The following is a 19,812-nucleotide window of genomic DNA, read 5'->3' on the forward strand; positions in this document are numbered from 1 at the left end:
GATGACGTGCGGCCTCAGCTCCACCGGGTGGTTCCCTTCCCATACGGTGGCAGTGTGCTGTATTCAGCTTTTGGGTTTTGAGGGGGAATGTTATCGGTGCTCAAACATGTAGAAGAGGTCACGCGAACAGGTAAAGCTGCTGTTAATTTCTCCGGGTATTCTCAGCTACTGTGAGAAAAAGCACGTACTGAGAAATCCACGTGGCTTTAATGTTGATTGTGACTACATAAGCCTACTGACAAAAGCAGGAACGTTTTCATCAATCCATATTGCTGACATGCCGACGAAACCTATTTAAAAACTGGACCCCTAGATTTGACACGTAACCCATTATGGGGAAAGTGGCACGCTGAACGGGTGATAACTTTGAGGTTTTAATTTCGTTAATGAATGCAACCTAAGTGTGAAACTTGCGGCATAAATGTCGCATTAAAAGATTCCTGACACGAACGGAATGGCCACAATAGCGGAGAATCGGGCCAGTTGTTTCTTACATTCCGACAAATAGCTGAAAAGCGAAGACAAAAGATAGAGGAGACAGTTTGAGCTCTATTCTGTCTGCTGTGTCTGTCGTCATTGCTCTTTTTAGTGCCATGTTGTATAAGGTCGAGGGGAAAGACGTAGGTAAAGAGCTTAAGCATATTGTAGGTATCTCGTTAGTAAAACATCTTGTAAAATCAACTACCCGAGTAATGCATAAATTCATTTTACTAATAGAACACCGACTTACCGCCCGCGTTTACTGTACATATATTTCAATATTCTGGCCTTAAGTAAATGCTTAATTGACCTACCACTGTTATTGCCGAATAATTCCATATGTACTGATTACCTACTTCAGGTGCCTTGAAATATGTTCCTGCTTGCTGTTTATAGAAACTCAAGGTAAAGGCGCATCGATCGAAATTAATGATGTTGCATGGCGAAAGAAAACAAAGTCTACAGCATATTGGTGCAAAAGATATGAATTTATATTGACGTAGAAATGATGGTGGGGAGCCCGAGTAACTAAAAGTTTTGTCCTGAGTTGGTGACGTTATGGTGAAGCAGATATGGCCAGGCCGGGAAATTTCGGCGACCACAGCTGCCTCATCACGTGATCGTGCACACTTGCGCCTTGCGATTATATGTTTTGGAACGCAGGTAAGGGTGTATGAAGGTGTGCACGAAGCTTGCCACTCGTGTGAAGACCATCGGAAACGCTGTGTCCCCGCAGGTGAAGGGGCCGCCGGAAAGGATTCCCTCCAGAAACCACTGGCCAGCCACGTCCTGCATTGCTGGTGCGCCGCTGTCGCCCTGAAATAGAAACGATGTGGCGTTTATAAGAGTACACGTAACAGGGTTGAAAGGATGCTGGAGGCAACAAATGAAAAACCATATGGAAGGTGACTGCCGACGTTTAACTATTCCATTCTTGGTTTAATCGCTTTGAAAACAAAATTTTTGACCTAGTCTTTAGTGACCTTCTACTTTAGCGGTATGGAGAGGCTCTTGGCTGCTCGGCAAAAGAAAACAAACGCACATTTTGGCTTTAGTAGAACGCCAGCTTAGGTTATTGCGTTTCTTGTGAGACTAATTGAAGTGAAACATACCACATGGGAAGAGACGGCCACGTGCCCCTATACGGTGATTCTAATATTAATGTGCATTGAATTCTAACGGTATCATCACGGAAAAGGGCTCCGACTTGCGGCATGTGTAGCGCGGAATATGATGATGCGGACATAGGCTATCTCCTTGAAGTTTAGGCAGGACGTTAATGGACGTGATTTTGCCGGTGTTCTTTCGGGCCCGAGGTTATGTTTTATATGTGCAATATAGCGAACATAACAAGCGTTCACTCGCGCAATCTAAGCGGGGGGTCCAAAAATCAGATGACTGCTCTTATTGACACACGTTTACAAAACAATGGTGGCAATGAGACCAGTCCACTGAAATAGCACGACCAAAAGAGTGCAATATTAGAAGCGCCCTCCATACCGCTTGGTTAATTTTTGACCACACGGCAGGCTACCGCTGTACTTTTTAAGCAAAGATGAAGTTTTATATAGCGAAATAACTATGCGTAACTACGGTTGTAAAAGAAATGACTGCGTCCAGTTTCCAGCAGCAGCAATGGCGTTCGAATGACACCTAGTTTTGTGGGCAGTGTACGCTATCGTAGAAGGCGCGACATAGAGCGAGGTTAGACAAATTCACCCAAAGGAAACAGGTTAAACTTGATTATGTGGGCGTCTGCCCTCCGTCTTTGGTGTTTATAACGCACAAAATTCTGTTTGTGATTGCGCAGGGTGAGCCTGTATGAGAAAACAATGTTTGCGTCTCTATTTTTTGCATTGATGCTTACGGGGCATATTACTACTCGTAGTCTCGCTCCAATGAGCAGAATTCCTTCGATAAGAAAATCCCAAATGTTTTATTCACATTGTTTATTCTCAGCCAGTCAGAAATGAAAGGATTCTATACCCGGTCGTTTAAACGATGATTACTTACTAATAAGGGGTAGATGGAAGTTTCGACAAATTCGAACTCGTCATGCTGGAAGAAATCTTGCACATTAACCTAGTTCGTAAGCTATAGGTATGAACTGGGTAGCTCCATCGTTTCCCGGAAGGTATGCACATAAAATCTTAGAAAACAGATTAACTCAGAGTGGTTATACCCCTCTTGGTTAACACTCGCTCCATGGAAGAAGGAAAACTCTAAGAAAAGAGGACGAGAAATGACAGTTATGAGAAACAGGATAGGAAAGTAAAAGATGAAGGGCAGGATAGGAAGAAGCGACTGCCGATTTCCCGCTGTAGGGTGAGCCCGAAGTCAATGGAATGTGGGTATTAGTACATGAGATGGGGCTTAAAGCTCCAAACACTCGTCATCTGCTCAACCACCAGGATTTGTTTTTCCCACACATAGCGATGCCACGCACAGCTAAACGTAGGTGCTCGGGGTCCGGTGTTGTCGTACAGCCAATCAAATTCCTGCTTTAGCAAATGACACCTGCGGGCACATATTCTCTAGGGTTAGAGAAAGAACACTGTTGACACTTGCATAATTCTCCTATGTTGCGCCGGCCGGTGAAGACATCGTGTGAAGAGCAGCGCAAACACAAACACACTATTGGCCTCGAGATCGAGCAGAGTCGCCACCTAGCGGAATAGCGGCGAAACTTGCCTAGTGTGGACGCTTGTTTGCGTCGCGTGCCAGCCTGCAGTGACTTACGTGCGTGCGTGCGGCGTGCACAAGAGTGCTTTTTGTTTGTTTGACAGTTCTTGTGCACTTTTGCTTATATATCTGCCTATTGCAAAAGAAATATGAGCAGGCTATTACCCCACGCTCTATAAAAAATATATATGTACTTGTCCATATCGAGTATGTCACGCTGGAAAGGACATATCATCAGTCGCAGTCTTCGGCGCTTGAGATTCTTTGACAAGCGGTGCTGTAGTTAGGCGCCGTCTCAAAGCAAAAAAGGTTGCTGCCGTCAATGCAACTTAATGCAAACGCTCAAAAGTCGTATACACTCGTTTCTGTTTGGAATACCGCAATTACTGAAACATGCGAGCGCACACTGCTGCATAGCAAAATCCGCTTTGAACAAGTCACTCTGTGTTTCTATACAGCCATGATAGAGTTCTCTGAGTTTATTATTATTATTATTAATTTTTTTTTTTGCTGTTAAACCTTTTTCGCGGTGTCTCAGTGGTAGGGCGCTCAACTGCTGATTTCGAGAACGGGGGGTTCGATCCAGGCCGTTTCGAACGCCCCTCATCGGCTGCGGGATTTTACTGCACATTAAGCAATCCCACGTGGTAAACGACACCGAGGCCCACCCCTACATCATCCGTCATATAGTCGATGTCACGTGGCGCTTTAAACCCACAAATGCATTCCATTTCGTTTTTTTTTTTCTGTTGAAGGACTTTGCGCATCCGTAACAGTGGTAATGAGCACATTTCGCTTTAGAAAAAGGCTTCAACTTTTGAGAAACAAATCTTCGTAGTACCTATTACACTAAATATTACATAATACACATAATGTACACTGGTAGCCCATTAGAATCATTAGAACCCGTTTTCGACTGTGCTGTATTTCGAGCAAACTGGTTGCTTCTGACAAGGGGAGTAAAATAGCTTCATACGGGCTTAACCATCGGTGTTTAGTCTGAGAATAAATACATATTTATAGTCACACGATAAGATGAACTTCATTTCTTTCAGGCGCAGTTTTATATCCGCCGCCTATTTTGAAAGTAAATGGCAGAACCCCTCCCCCCCTCCCCAGTCATTGCTCAAAAATAATTACACTGATAGAGAAATCTTCAGCCTTCAAATTTCTTTGCCAGAACATGACAGCGACCAAGCGCAGTTTTTACGATGTCTTCGCAGCTACTGATTCGTAGCTTGTACTTAACGTTACTGAAAATTAATCGCTGTTAGTCCTAAATTTTGACGATTGTGTAAAAGTTCCGTCACATCGTGAAATTCATTGCCATTGAAAAAAAAAATTACTCTACTGGTTTACCGTTTACAAACCTCACACACATTAGAAATTCCTTATACTTCCCTCGGTTTCAGGAAATCATTTAGAGTCATTTCACAGTGCAACATCATGATTATCTGCCGCAAGAAGCATTCGCCTTTTTGTGAGCCCGGAAAACTCCATCCTCTCACCGCTCTACACGGAAGCAGTCCGCTTTCCTGTGCAGCCATGTTTCCTGTACAGTGTCGGCGTAATCTAATTTTTTGGGGAATACAATTGTGCCTGATTGTCTAGCAAGAGTTGATGTCCACTCAGTCTACGGCTACCCGCCGGGCAGTACGCTGTCAGGGCTACATTTAACCTGCTTAACCCTCGCGTCAAGAACGATATGAACTAGGCTGCCTCGATTCATTCTAAACTATACTGCAGGTCAGAGCACGAACCTTGCTTCTCCGTGGGCCTGACATTAAATTTGCTGTCTCACTCGTATAAGACACGGGCACGCTGTTGAAAAGGCGGTGTCATTTTCAGGCCCAAGTATCACGCCTGTGAGTTTCGTATCTCGCAAAAAAAAAAAAATGTACAAAGCGATGCCAGTAAATCTAAAAGACGGGTGGTTGCGTGCCTTGGTTTGCTAAAGTTCGCGCATCTTTCATTTTTTTTTTTTGCTGCATTGGCGAACTCCACGGACTTTTTTCTGCAATGTTGGAACTCTAAACAGTAAATCGCTAATGCTTTGCATAAGGCACGTTTTCATCGCCAACAAGCCCATCGTAAACTCGGAAGCAGACCTACGCAGCGCGCGTTTCCGCTAGCGCCGTCAGCTGCCGATCCACACTATCGGAGCGACGGTGGCGCAACCTCTAGGTCGATCTCGCGACGAATAGACAAGAAAGGCGACGAACATAGCTCTGACTAGCAACTGCCGGTTACTTTACTTCCTCATTCAGAAGGAGAATAACGAACTGTCAGTTGCTAGTCAACACTATGTCTTTTCTTGTTTAGGCTCATAATCATTGTTGGCGAAGTTGTTCCGACGATGCTTCACCAACTAGCCTGCCGGTATATTTTGCCGGTGAAGACGATGTTTATATTGTCTTTAGTTTTTTTAGTCTTTTACCTTAGAAAGACGTTTTGTTGGGGAAGACTGTTTCATTACTGTCGCAGCACAAGCACCCTGTCGAAAAACGAAAACTTGTTCTCGTGCTGCTTTAGGTTTCTATTTATAATAATAGACCCACCTCGTCCGCGTGAGCATGCAAACGCTGCGGATACATGCAGCTTGATAAATGCTTTTTTCGCCGATGGCAAATCGCTAGATAAAAGCCTGTTGCCTTGGTTTGCCTCGCATTTTATGTTCAACGAAACAAAGATCTGTTGATTCATTCTGAATACAGTTCCTACATAGACGACGCTTCAGATTGCCGAGCCAGCAAAGACAACAGCAACCGACGGATGGTTTGGTATGGTTTGTCTGTTTGGTAAGAGTGAAACCAAAGAAACTCTGGTCTCTTCTATATCAGACACCTTGGTTTATTCGTACCGGTAAGGAACTTCGGGTTCTCGGCATTTACAGTATAGTAACGGAGAACAGGCATGTCGCATTTTAGACAAACAAAAAATGTCGGGCGGGTTATGACTGTGTACTTTGGGTAGTTATATATGCCGTGTTCTATGATTGAGCTGGTTCATACGCATTTGGAGGAATATTGTACTACTAATGCTACGTTTCCTATCGCCTCTATGCTGGTGTACGGTGGAGTATGGATGGCCACTGGCTAACCGGTAGTCCTGGATACTTCCAGCATATGTAAAATCTTCAAAGCCAAATCGCAGCAGTGAGTAAAATGAACACCTCACCCTCGTTACGCAATTCATACGTAGTTGTTGCTCAATATCGTGCATGAGTAGATACTGAGCACTGAGCAGAGGTAAAAGGAAGTGTGCGATTTAGTACCTCGCAGAGAGAGCCGTAGTCGTGCCCTGCGCACAGAACATCTTCCGGAAGGCTCACATCGAAGTATTTGGCGCAACGGTGCTCGTTCATGAGCTTCATCTTGAGCTCCCGCAGAATTCTTTTGGAGCGCTCGGCTTGCTTTGCTGGAAAAAAAGCGGCATAAAAGAGCATGTTAGGTTGAAGTAATGAATACTTATGAAATAGTAAGGTCTCAATTATCTCTAAGTATATGACCCCAGGATCATTAAAATTTTATGGTGTATGAACGAATGAAAAGGAACGGCAATGTATAATGTAGTGTATATTTTTTCCAGCTCGTTCTAAAGATCTCGTGAGGCAATGTTCTTTTTAAGTAGTGCTACTGCGATAGAGATATATTTGCATCGGCATAATCATTGATGTATTTATGATTTTGTGAATTAGGAGAACTCTTTAAGCATTCGTATTTAATTATATAATAAAAAATGAGATGTGCTTTCTTTTTCGCAGTGGGGCACTGCGCCATCTAGCCCCAAGATAGCGTTGCAGAGGATGGACCGAAACAAGACGGAGACGTAACATATAATTCGAGATATGGTCAGCCCAATCATGAGTTTCGGTTTTGTATTCCTAGAAATTTCCTTCTCAACATAAATGTGCAAATGCTTCATGGTATACCTCTGAGGAGAATGCAGTCCTGTCATGTATAGCACGCAAACTTTGTGGGTGCGGATGCAGCTTGCTGCACAAGTTTTTTTGTATAGCATTAGCTTTACTAGTCACACTCGTCATGGTCATTTCATGGTGCAATTCGACCTAGAAATAGAGGTATGTTTAGGCACGTGAGCTGCGCCTCGTGCCAGCTGCCAAGGAGAGGAAGAGAGGAGAGGGTGACCCCATATGGCGCGCGCCAGCGACCGGAGAGAAGAGGTGGGGAGAGGGTAGTCTAACTAGCCTTCATCGAACACCGTTTTTAGAGTACTGTGATGGAAAAGAGCACTATCTGTCACGTTCCCTTGTGTACACATGAACCGCGCCAACTAATAAAAGGTGAATGAGGGAATGAAATAAGAAAGAGAGAGCTGCCATAGAGGAGGTCGGAATAATTTCGAGCCACTCGGATATTTAACCTCTACTGACATCACATCACCAGCACCCGCGTTAGATCTAGGGAATCTCTATGCGAACGCCTTTCGTAGAGTGGTTCCAACTAAATAGGACTAACATATATGCTATATGTGGACAATGAGTTAGCTCCATTTTCAGGAGCCCTCTGGCAGGTCCCTCCGTCTTCCCTTACCTTGCAGCTCTGTCCAGGTGTTCCTTCAGAAGTGTGACAGATACTGCGAATTTTCCCTCTAGACAAATTCACAAGTTTATTAATAAATAGAGTAACCTCGGAAGTTTACTAAAGTGATCACATGGCTCTGGGCATAATCGTTACAGCGTGAAAGAAATCGATAAAGTAACCATTGAAGCCACCTTTGTGTCTTATGTACACAGAGCTATCTCTCGACATAGGGGTTAGGGTGTTTGTTTCCGGTGTTCCGGGGCTGGGAACTAAGAGGCTTTCGGCCTTTGCAGCGGAGGCTTCTTTGCGAATAGTGAATCTGTATCTGCGTCATTGCATTCGACGGCTAATCGGTAGTGAGCTACGGCAGTTGCAATGCACGTCTTTTTCTTCCTTCCTTTTAATTCTCATCTCTCAATTCAACTCGGTCCGCACGAGACAGCGGTAGCGGTTCAGATAGACTCAGCAGGCCACTGAATTTTCTTTTCCCCCTTTCCACAGTCACTACAACAACTTCACGACATTTGGTTCAGTAGCAATAAAACCCTCTAGTTTGCTTCTTTCTACTTTCTAATCAATTATCTTTTCATCCTGAAATGATCCCACCGCAAATTTCACAACTATGCACACAGTAATGAAATAATAGAAATATTGCCCTACACGTAAATGCCCCCTGTTGCAGGGAGGTTTGGCTTACTTGTCTAAAGTAATGTAGAAAGGGTATCTGCAAAAGCAAGGAACATGGTTACCTGATTCAGGTTGCAGCCGCCAATATTTACAAATCAATTCAGAATTTACGCTGGTGTAATTTAGGAGAAGATAATTGTATTGCGTCCTTCGGCAGTGTGAGGCCATCGTGGCCACTAACAGCCATACAATTGTACTTACGGTTCGTTACAGTCCAGCCTGTGGCGAAGGCTTCGGAGTCTCTCGGGGACTGCTCCTTTTTTTCAGGAAGGCACACAGGTCTTATGGTTCGCGTGAAGTTCGTAGGATAGGCCATCTTTACTATCGCAATATCATTGCCCTGCATTAATGAACATGAAGCATACAACATTGTTATAATGCTACCAAGAGATTTTTGATCTGAAAGTGCAATATCTCCCGTCACAGCAAAAAGGAGCTAGCCTACAGCTTGTGAATGTGGGCTGAGCTTACTGTGGAAATGTGCAAAATGCATGAGCCTCGGCACCCAGGTACCTGACTGTGCGAAAAGAAAAAATTGAGGTGTGACGATCATGGTGTCTAAAAAACGTCTCAGTTCTCCGGAATAAACGAGTAACTTCCAAAAAGCAAACATGCGCAAACTCAGGGAATTGCACACCTGCACAGATTTCTACCGCCCACAGAGACTGTCACGTGGATCGCATAATGCATTGGGAGAGGTAGACGTGGACAGGCAGTGCATACGCATAGATGTGCACACATTTAGGGCACTGGTGGCGTGATCACTTTTAACTTGAGAGCTGGAGAGTTTGCGATATTTTGTTTGCTATAGCGCAGTACTCTGGCAGGAGGCCCAAAGCGTTTAAACTTGAGAAAAAGTGGATTTCCCAACCGTAAAACGTGATTGAGACTTTTTGTTTTTTTTTTTGCGTTAGAAATGCTTTGCCTTTGACGTTTCTTAACCTTGATTTACAAGCACCGTAGCACAGGTCACAAGAAAATATTGCAAGAATGACCAGTAATAATGTATTTTAAAAAAAGCCATTTTGATACAACTTGCAGACTCAGAGAATAAATTTCAGAACGCATAGGTGTTGCACAAATTTATCGGTACGCTTTTTTCCTTTAAGTGTATGACACTGTGTGGCCTGTGTTCGCCCGGAATTCCAAGGAAGAGTCAAAGTGTATACCATGAGAGCCGCTTCCACAATGAGACCGCTGAGGCCACAAGGCAGCGTTCGACCCGAGCTCAAATCACGTGGAATAATAAGTATTCTTCTCACGCACCATCTGTTTCGCCAGCGACGCACTTCAGATCGGATCGTATTTAAGTGGCAGCCGCATAGCGGTACCACTGAAATGTCATGCCTATGTCATGCCACTTGAGTTCCGCGTTTTTTTTCCCCGCTAAGCAGCCGTAAAAACGGTGAAGCCAACCCGACGGGTACTTCGGCTGCACTGCATCATCCGTCGTGGCGGGTATGGCGTGCCCAGCTGTGTGCGAACTATAGCTACGGTGACTTAGGACAGCCAAAGTAATTCTTTCTCGATTACTTTCCAGTCTGGCCGATCGGCTCCTTCAAATACGAATTATGGCTTTGAGACACGATTTGGTTGCTTATTCGGTACCTTCGCGCATTTCTGGCAAAGCCTATATAGTAACTCTTATGTCAAGGAAAGAGGATATTTTACAAAAATATGCGCTTGGTCCTTGCTTGAATTTCATATCTTATTTACAGATTATTTAATTAGAAGTATTGATATACACTTTTTAGGTGCACTTTAAGTGAAGTGGACAAGGAAGCACCCTTTGAATCAACCTGGCTAACGCGCACATTTTGTTTCCGCAACGCAGGCGTTCTTGTTCATGGCAATGTACTGCCTTCTTGCGTGACAACTAGTGAGTCAGTCTGCATTTCATTATGTTTCTGATGTGAATATGACTGATCACTGAGCCCACGCATCCGCCCTCAGCGAGAAAGAATCTCCCTGCAAGCCAAACCACCAATCCATTTTGATCAAGCTGCACCTGCATTTTTTCACATTGACGCCAGTGGACATGACATCGGTGCAGTTTTGTTGCAATACAACACTACGCCTCAAAATCAGGTTGTGCTATACGACAACCGTTACCTCAGTGCACCTGAAGGTAACTGTACAAATGCGAAACAGAACTTTGTTGCTGCTATTTGGTCTGTCAAAAAACGCCGACTGCATAGGGTGCACTGCCACTGCTCTATAATCACCTATTACCGCGTCCGGTTCTGGCTGCTGTTGTGAAAGAACGTGTCGGTCAGCTGGGTCCTCGGCTGCTACGTTTCCATAATTATCTTCACCATGACCAGCAAAGCCGTAGAAAAAACACCTGCACGCTAACGCCCTTTCTTTCTGGCGGTTGCCTTTTTCTATTGTGGATCCACCAGCAATCTTCTCTGCACCAGCGCTGTGTCTAGTCCCTTCTTGTACTCTGGCCTCGTGCCGTTTCGCTGTTGCATCTTTGCGGCTGCACAAACACCGTTCGTATTTGCAGCCAGTCAGGGACACCAAACAGTCGCTTCCAACGTCAGCTCCGTCTTTCGGTTTCAAGATGCAACACTGCGCTGCTACACTTACGGCACTTCGGGCCACAGGTGGGTTCCTATCGCACATTGCTTCATTGGTGTTTCTGATGTTCACTACTACGATTCAAATACCACTCATTTGGTCACCATAGGATCGATGCTATTTCGCGCACAGACGTTTTACCAGCGCCGTAAAACATATCCTGCGCGTCTACCCAGTATCAAAAAAGGCCACCATCTTTTCCTGCTTGCCGCAGAAACCTCTTCCGTGCTCTTCACTTGCTACCCAACAAAAGGGTTAACAACGCAAGTATTGTGCGTAGTTTCCTCGAAAACGATGGTTTCATCGTCCTTTTGCGGAAATATAATTTTTTTTTAAAGCGGCTCAGATAAGTTTGCTCAACACTATATGCATACAGGCGCATTTGAGTGCCACCCGACGAAGATATAACGTCCCGTAACCAAGCCGTATGAACGTGCCTGCGTGATCTAGGGGTAGTATGATTTACTCAGAGCGCAAAGGTGCACGGTGGAAGGCAGATTCTGGTTCTTCAGCTGTTGTCTGAACGGAGAGTCATGATTGGAAGCTTCGGTAAAACTGGCCATGTCGTGTGGTCGTACAATGCTAAGCAGCTCTAAGACGAGGCACTACCGGGTCATGACAGCCCCTAACTACCACACAACAGAGCACGCCGGTGAGGTTGATACAAAATCGTATTTAATAATCAACTCAATTGGCCTTTTGAATGCTTTAGTCACGAGAGAATACCCCGCGATTTCAGGATGAACGCATCCATATATGACAGACGGCGCTTGGTGTATTATTGCCTTAGTATATGTTCCTATATAGGCAAATTACGCTTTTTAACTACAAGGTGATTTTTGCGAATGCCCGGTACCTTAAAGGGCAAATCTGGAGGTTTTGCAACCATAATAGATTCTGGTAAACCTTTTACGGTAGGTGTTTTTATCCTTCCAGACATGTTATGCCAAATATGGAAGCTATGCGATATTTCATTCATGCGCAACTCGATTTTAAAATCTGCAGTTTTTGTGGCCTCAGTTCGGACGATTTCGGCCGGCAACAATGCATTTGTGACATCACAAAACATTATACCCACTTTGCTGTCAGCTGCCTACGTGAACAAGAAGTTTTGAGGTCCGCATTAAGCCATATAAAGAATTTATATAACGCGTCGTAATTTCCAATTTTTATTTCCACCAACCAGCGCGCCGGCGTATTTTTTCAATACTGCATTGGACGTCACCGACTAATCAAATATAAAGCCTTTTCTGGCCATGAAGCCAGTGTCAGTTTCGGTTGCCTGTTGTTACTTCTTAGAAACAGTTCTATTCGGAATATTGGAAAACGGTTTGTTGCGTCGCAGTCAGGACACACCGAGGAGTGTAATGCAATCAGTAGCTGAGAATGCTGAAAAACGCAACGGGGTTGCCTTTTAATGGGTCGTAACAGATCTATGATTGAAACTGGTAACTGTACTACAAAGTGTGGTAACCGGCGAATAGGTAAATGATTAGAATTGCGGTTTTTACAACTTACGGTTCCAGAGTAGTTTCGGTGGACGCATATCTCCTTTACTGGTGCCGCGATTTCTCCGTCATCCAGCAGGCTTCTCCGCCACGATCCCAAGTGAACACGCATCGCATCAAGGTCCACTTCACTGCAAACCAAGAAAGAAGTTGAAAACTGGCAAGATTTCTGTGCTATGGTTGCACAGTGGTGGTTCGTGTAAAATGTTAAGTAGTTCTTTTAGTATTTTATGCCTGCAGGTGTATTTATGAGTGGTTTACAATGGAGAACAAGATATAACCCCCATAATAGGTCTTCGGGCAACTTCGTTTAATTGTGGTTGACTAAAATGCCCTTTGAAAGCTAGGCGCAGCAGAACAAACGAACCACATGTGAACAAGCGTGCTTATCTACTGCGACATAAATCCATCTGACATCACATCAAGTTCATTCGATCATCAGTTACGCACTTATCGCTTCGCTATGCGGATCAAAAGAAATCCATTTGGTCTGTACACTCAGCATATGTCACAAAGCCTGTGTGTAAAAACTTTTAGGCAGCAATGCTACCCTAAAGTAGACATACTTGCACAGTAGAATGAAAATACGAACGGGTGAGATATAGGTAGTGCACTCTGAGTAGACTCCATTTCCATCTTTACGTGTGCATTTGGGCTCGCTTGCTCTCAGCAACACATCAGCATGCAGCATGAAACAAAATTGCGCAGTGCCAAGCTTTAAGGTATCAATATTATGGAATATTTAAAAACATTTAACTGAACTAATTTGAGTCCGACAATTCTTACTGGTGTACGGTCGACAAACGTTTGGCACCAGCTGGTAAAAGTCATGTTTACTGGCGAGTTACGTATTTCTCTACTTTCAACAAAATTCAGTGGGTTGTTTTAAGCAACTGACAAAAACGTTTACGCGAACGAAAGGCGCTCCACTGTTCAACTTGTTTTTATCAGTCGCAGGCATTGAAGACCAATATGAAACTGAAACGTAGAAAATAGTGTAAATAACGCAAGCTATCAGTTTACATAAATAAGAAAAGAGAATAGCAATGAAGTAAAAATACTCTGCATACGGCCTTGTAAGAAATGTCAAGAGCCTCAGTCGATCAAGCGAACTAAAAAACAAGAATTACAGCAAGCGTGAGCTTGGGGGAATTTTTCAATTTCGCGTGTATCACCATGGTCGTCTTGTTATATGAAACATATATTTTAACTGCCTGTAGCATAGTTGCACGTGCCAAGCACCATAATTACAATCCGCCCCAGCACAACCCAGGATATAACCATAATTTATACATTCGCTCAGTTGTAACATCACAGTAATATACTGAATAGCATGCGCATTGCGTAGTAAGGAGCTAGCCAGCGTAACGGGTAAACCTCAATTGCAGAGTTCACTGGCCAAACCTGGCGGCGAGCAATGAGATCTTCAACCAACGCGCTCAACAAGGCACTGAGCAATGCGAAAGGTTTTATTTTTTGGGCCAGGAAACACAACGGCAGGCCTTTGAGTCAGAACAAATGACTGGTGCACATCTGCAGCATTGTTAACAGTGCTATACGCCCAATTGCTGGCACCAGTTAGGATAGGAAGTGGCAAGAAACCTATTGAATGCAGAAGCCAATTATTTAGTTTCGAAACTTTTAAGTTTTTCGTAGCCACGGAGACAATTGCCGCAACTATCATCCTTGAGCTTACTATAGGCAAAATGTTTGCCTGGTAAATGTCTCGACAAGATATGCGTGGAGGTCTTTGACTTTCGTGGCCTTCTAATGTCCTGTGTCCTAAACCGGACGCATTAAAAATTTACAAACGATTGTGATACTCGATAACGCGAAATTGCACCGCAGTCTTCAGGTACTCTGGGTTTGCCATTTGAAGAAAAAAAATTCTGAAAGACATTCATGTATATGCACACTTAATGGTCCGCACAAAACAGAAGTTCAGCTGACATTCCCTGCCCAATTATTTATTGTTACCAAAGAGGTCTGTGATCTGGGATTTGGTAGATATTTTTGAGGTACCGTATCAACGCCGGGCTTATCAATTCCGTGAATTAGTAACAGTAGTGAGGGGAGTCTATTCGCCGACTCCTCACGGTAGGCAGAGTCCGAAGGTTTACATTCTGAGCGCTCATACTTCATCACAGCACGCTACGCATCACTCGGTCGATCTCACACCTTCCACTTTTCGCCTTACAGTTCCACCTTTCTTCTGCCTATGCGCTTTCTACAACCGAAGGCGTTCACCATTGTCCTGATGTTGCGCATTTATCCACTCTTGCCATAATGTTCAGCTCACCATTTTCTTCTACTCGTACCCCCCCAACGTGGTCGCGCATTATTCGACACTCCTTCTTTCTGGCAACCCCCTTCCAGTTAAAATGCTATAGTGTTCTAGAATATAAAAATCTGTATTGAAACACTTTTTATATAGGACCTATTTATGTCGCGTTATTGGACTTGGGAGTTTTGGGAGTAGTAGGAGTTGCAGGTTATGGGGGTTGTAGAATGTGGTTAGCGACCGCTGTTCTGGAAAAATGCGGATCCAAGGTAAAAAAAGATTCTGATATATAAAATTTGTAGGTAAATTAAATAAGAAAGAAAAAGGAACACTGGCCTTGCCAGAAATCGAGCGATGATATTGCGTATCTGAGCGCACATCAGCCTAGTTCGCTAACCACTATACTATGGCTTTTTTTTTCTTTATTTCCTGTTAACAATGAAAATTACAGTGCGGCAAAGTCAAATTATAATACCACAAAGAGCTCTAGCAAAAGTCAGGGTTCACAAAGTTCCAAAAACACTTTAGACTAGCCAGCTCGCTCAAAACTGGCATCTACTTAGGTTTCTCATTTTGGGCATTATAGATGTCAATCAGGTTTTTGACACTCAATGAATTACTCCCTCGTGGAGTGAGCAACCACGTCCGCGTGTCTCACAGCCATTCTCGTTTTCCCTACGCTGTTGATGCAAAGCAACATGAATAGGTCGTAGGGCACACCCCCTTATTATGGACCGGTAGGACCCGTATACCATAGTGTGTAATTGGCTAAGTGGGTAACATAGTGTGTAAGTTCTCTGCAGGATATCCCACAAAAAGACTGCATCCCAGCAGTCAAGAAAATTATGGTCTATGTTTTCCGGCGTATGGCAAATCAAGCAGTCCACCGACCACTGGAAAAAGACACCTTTTTCACTCAACTATGGTTTAACAGATAATGTACCACTGTGAAATAGGAAGAAAAAACTTTTTGACGATCGTACTGGCATCTTCGTAACTCTTTAAGACATCCGCACCTCCCCCTTCACAGTGTAATGATTGAGAGAAAAGCACTGGCATAATTACATCAAGCAGGTCCTTATATAGTTGCTTTTGGTTTACAGCGCTTAGGTATCTCACTTTTCGACTGGTAAAGGAAGCCACAATCTTGCGCAAAAACGCACTTAGTCTTTTGTGTTTAAAGTTGCTGGAGGGCACCAAAAATTCAGGTAAGTCTAACTCGAAAAATCGTATGCAGAAGAGGGCCGTATCCAGGTTGTTACGTAAGTATACTACGTCTACAGATGGTCGCTGTGATTATATTCGTCTTGTGGAGCACTACTTTGCTGTTTAGCACTTGGTACCTTTCCTCGAGTACTGTCGTCCTTCGAGATTTTCCTGTAATCCCGTTGAACCCTCATTTGTCAATCACCAGGGTTAACGAATGTCATCCACATTGAAACGTACCAGGCTTTTGCACGTACGTCTCAGAATATCTGAATATGTGCTGGCTATTGTTTCATCGAGTAACAACAGAGCGTTTTCCTTTCTACTACAGAACTATCTCCGACGCACCGCATGCCATAGTTCATGCCCACTAGATGCCCAGTGATAACCATGCATACCGCTTCATGGATAGCGGCAGTCAGACGTCTAGGCGCGATTCATAGGCTATAGCTCTACCTCTTCATGTATTTTGTGTCTACGTGCTTTTAAGATATCAACTCTTACAAAGCCTACCACATTTTTGCTTGACATGGATGCAAACACATTTGTGTGGCCAAGATATGTAATTGTCCATACAGACTCTATTTCATTCTTTCATGGCTCTCGGAAAGCGTGTGTTGCCTCGGCATTACAATTTTACGCCTCGTGCCCAGTACACAGATGGGCACTTACTCGACGCAATGCGCTGCTGTGATGACGTGCTGGTTTGTGATGAGAGCTCCGCCGCAGTACTGCACCGGCCGGAACCTTGAGCTGGTGTGCATGGCTGCGTTCCAAGGCCACCGGACAGGCGCCACCTCCTCGGATGCAGAAAATAGGTAGTAGTCGTTCTTCCGCACTGACGTGATGCCGCAGAGTTGGTCTGCAAATGGTGTTGGATGAAATGACGATATTAGAGCGGGACTGTCTCATGACGCTATGGGGGACAACGCTTGGGCTGGCTGCAACTTGCAGCACTACCACATGATATAGCTTACGTCAGCACAGATAGAGGTGCTTCAAGCGCGTATGGCCACTTCCATCGTTTACCCTTAGCTCCAAGGAACGTTTGGATTACGACCATTACGAAGCACTTTCACGGAAACAATGTCTCTCTTATATCGAGGGCCGCGACAGGGAAGTTCAAACATCGCGCACAATTTTCTGCTCTGCTTACTGCCTGGCTCTATAATTTTCACACTTCGTGTGTGGCACACCAATTGTACATGGTTTACTTGGTGGAGCTTGAATTCATGATACACAATCTCCTTTTTTTGTCTCATAATGACTCCAAACACATGCTCCCAATCAGGGCGTTCTGATGTCTTTGAGAAGGACTTGCCAAATATATTTGTTTTGCCGAATAGAAATCGGGCTTTGGTTAAATGTTTGGGTCTGACTGTTTCAGGCGAGAATACTTTTTACGGGCTTGGTATAAGGTCGAGCAAACTGATTTAAGTGTCTGCCACCTCCGCTTTTGCATTTATCATTAGTTTGTTTCTCACAGGGCAATTAGCCCTTTAAGAGCAGTAGTGTCTACGGTTGTGAGCGCAACTTAAGAACTCTTTAGAGTCGCGAAGATACGTTTTCTGAAAGCCAGCAATTCCTACTACATATTGAATTTTTGATGTCGAAGTTATAGAAATTGGATGCCTGAAAAATCCGATCGCTTTTGAGAAACGCGAGAGAGAGAGACGCCACGAATTGTTACAGTAAGCTTTTTAGTTAAAGAGAGAGAGACGCCACGAATTGTTACAGTAAGCTTTTTAGTTAATTAACGGTTACTTCTCACAATAGGCAGAATTTAGAAAATGACATGGTAACTCAAATTTAGTTACAGAAAGAACTTAAAATTAAAGAACATATCGTTATAACAGGGCTGTAATTCTGCGATCGTGTAAGTGTCCGACGTACGTCAATTGCCAGTTTGACAGCCGCTCATTTTTTCATAAAATAGAGGGTTTCAAATTTACAAAATTTTCACATTGCTTCTTCGTAGCATAACATGGTGCATTTCTGCCAGAGTGTCGCGAATGTGGCCTGAGTCCATTGCGGCTAATGGAGCCTGTCTGAAGTTTGTTTGCACCATGAAATGGTCGCCAGTAAAAACTCTCTCAGTCACACCGCTGCATAATTGCTTGCTTTCCTTCGTAGTTACTCTGAATGACACCTTGTCCTTTGGATACCTTTTCACCAGAGCAGTTGACATATTTAATATATTTTGATTAAAAACAAATATTATTTGAAAGTTGAGCCTTATTGATTACGATACGCGGCACATCGAACACGAGCACTGCACCGAGAGGCCTTCGCCGGTACTGACCTGCTTGTATAAGAGTATCACTCATTCTTATGTAGATGTGCCCCTTGATAAGCGAGGCCAAGTGGCTGAAACCTTTCATTCGGTGCAATACAAATGCCGTTGGTCTTTGCAATGTCCAAGGTGCAGGGAATGAAATTGGGAAACTTCGCGCGCCCATGGCAAATGTGAAGTAGATATGATAGCACTTTGGTTCTTCAATTACGGGGTCACACATTTGTAATCCACCACATTACGTAAAATGACAACTGGCATGAACATGAAGCCCCTTTAACCAACTTTAGGAGCGTAAATAGGCTGACCAGCTGGTGAGACATTGGAAAATTAAAAACAGCAGCAGACACAGTACAGACAACAAAAACACAGAAAAACCACACTGTATCGTCGCCTCCCTCTGTTCATGTCTGATGCGGTTTTTAATTTTCTGATGCCCCTTAAACCAAGCTGCACGAATGTGCCTGCTGGCCTAGGAGTCTCGATATACAAGGACTCTCGTAAGTTCGCTTCCCATCCGAACGTTCTGCCCAGGCTGACAGCCGTTGCCAATTCGGCCGACATGCAATCCCATGACGTCCTACACACTGCCATAACGAACCGTAAGCATCGCTGCTGCACGTGCTTGGAGGCTTCAAACACGCTACAAACGAATAATACGAATCTGAACGGCTAATACAGTCAGAGAGGGTGGTGATGAAAACTTTTTAAGGCTCAGAAAAAGATTTTGGGAGCCTGAAGACTCCCTGTATGGTCGGTATCCTCAGTCCGCGACAGAGCACGACGAGGTCCTTTCTCGCGGCCTCTTTAATAGAGCCCTTTTGACATTCAGTGTGAAGCAGTTGAGAATAGTCTTTCATGCCTCTCGGTTAGGGGTATGGGAAATATGGGAATTCTGGGCAGATACCCACACCCTATGATAGATTTCGCAGATCTCTCCGCAGTGCGGGCAACGCTCTTTGATGTTCACAGGAGAATTTGAGTATAGTAAGGCATGCACGACGTCCGGCCTGCAGGCCCCGCTGAGTTGTATCCGCCACCCTAATAAGCCCCTTGACGAGGGCCAGGTTGACGGTGCGGCTGCCCTCATACATGTTGTCCTTGCTCAGAGGCTGATCAACCGCTTCTGCGAATCCGAGGAATAGTCGGATCGACAGCCTTAGTGCTAAAGACACCTGCTGATTCAAGGAGCTACGTTAGGTCGCAGATATAACTAAGGAAGTAGGTATCCTTCAGGGCGGTGGAATGTCGTAGCTCGCACCAAGTACACACCACCTTAGTGTGTCCTCACTGAATAGCAACCCTGTGAGTGCATTGAGGGGAAGGAATCGAAATAAAACCAAAAGCAATTCTGCAGTCCTTCCTGCAGCACTTGCTGCTTCCGTTATGAACGATCCTTCGAGAACCAGCCACAGTTTAGCTGCACATCCCTGAACCCAGACAATGAATTCAAAGTACCCTCTGCAGATAGCGCTCCAATCATCAGTGATACTTGCGTATTGACAATATTCCACCACAAAAATTTAAATGTAGCCTCCTTTCACAAAC

General features: G+C 44.3%; 1 protein-coding gene across 1 annotated transcript; it reads right to left on the bottom strand.

Annotated features, from left to right (window-relative positions):
* Positions 1-958: 958 nt before the first annotated feature.
* On the bottom strand, positions 959-19,358 carry LOC146194619 (chymotrypsinogen B-like). Its single transcript, XM_084596599.1, has 6 exons — positions 19,265-19,358; positions 16,644-16,833; positions 12,495-12,615; positions 8,595-8,733; positions 6,437-6,579; positions 959-1,296 (listed from the first exon to the last, which is right to left on the bottom strand). Exons 1-6 carry the CDS (start codon positions 19,356-19,358, stop codon positions 1,093-1,095), a joined length of 891 nt encoding a protein of 296 aa, XP_084452725.1. The 3' UTR covers positions 959-1,092.
* Positions 19,359-19,812: the final 454 nt, after the last annotated feature.

The sequence above is a fragment of the Amblyomma maculatum genome, chromosome 3 (genome assembly GCF_055883805.1).
Source record: "Amblyomma maculatum isolate TAMU_Amacu chromosome 3, ASM5588380v1, whole genome shotgun sequence".
Lineage (NCBI taxonomy): Eukaryota > Metazoa > Arthropoda > Arachnida > Ixodida > Ixodidae > Amblyomma > Amblyomma maculatum.

Bases quoted from the DNA above. Each gene is read 5' to 3' on its own strand.
- LOC146194619 (XM_084596599.1), bottom strand. From the start codon at position 19,358: ATGTATGAGGGCAGCCGCACCGTCAACCTGGCCCTCGTCAAGGGGCTT. The intron at 6,580-8,594 runs GTAAGTACAATT...CTTTTTTTCCAG, and splicing joins AGGCTGGACTGTAACGAACC to CAAAGCAAGCCGAGCGCTCC. The intron at 1,297-6,436 runs GTACTAAATCGC...TTTCTATTTCAG, and splicing joins ACTACGGCTCTCTCTGCGAG to GGCGACAGCGGCGCACCAGC.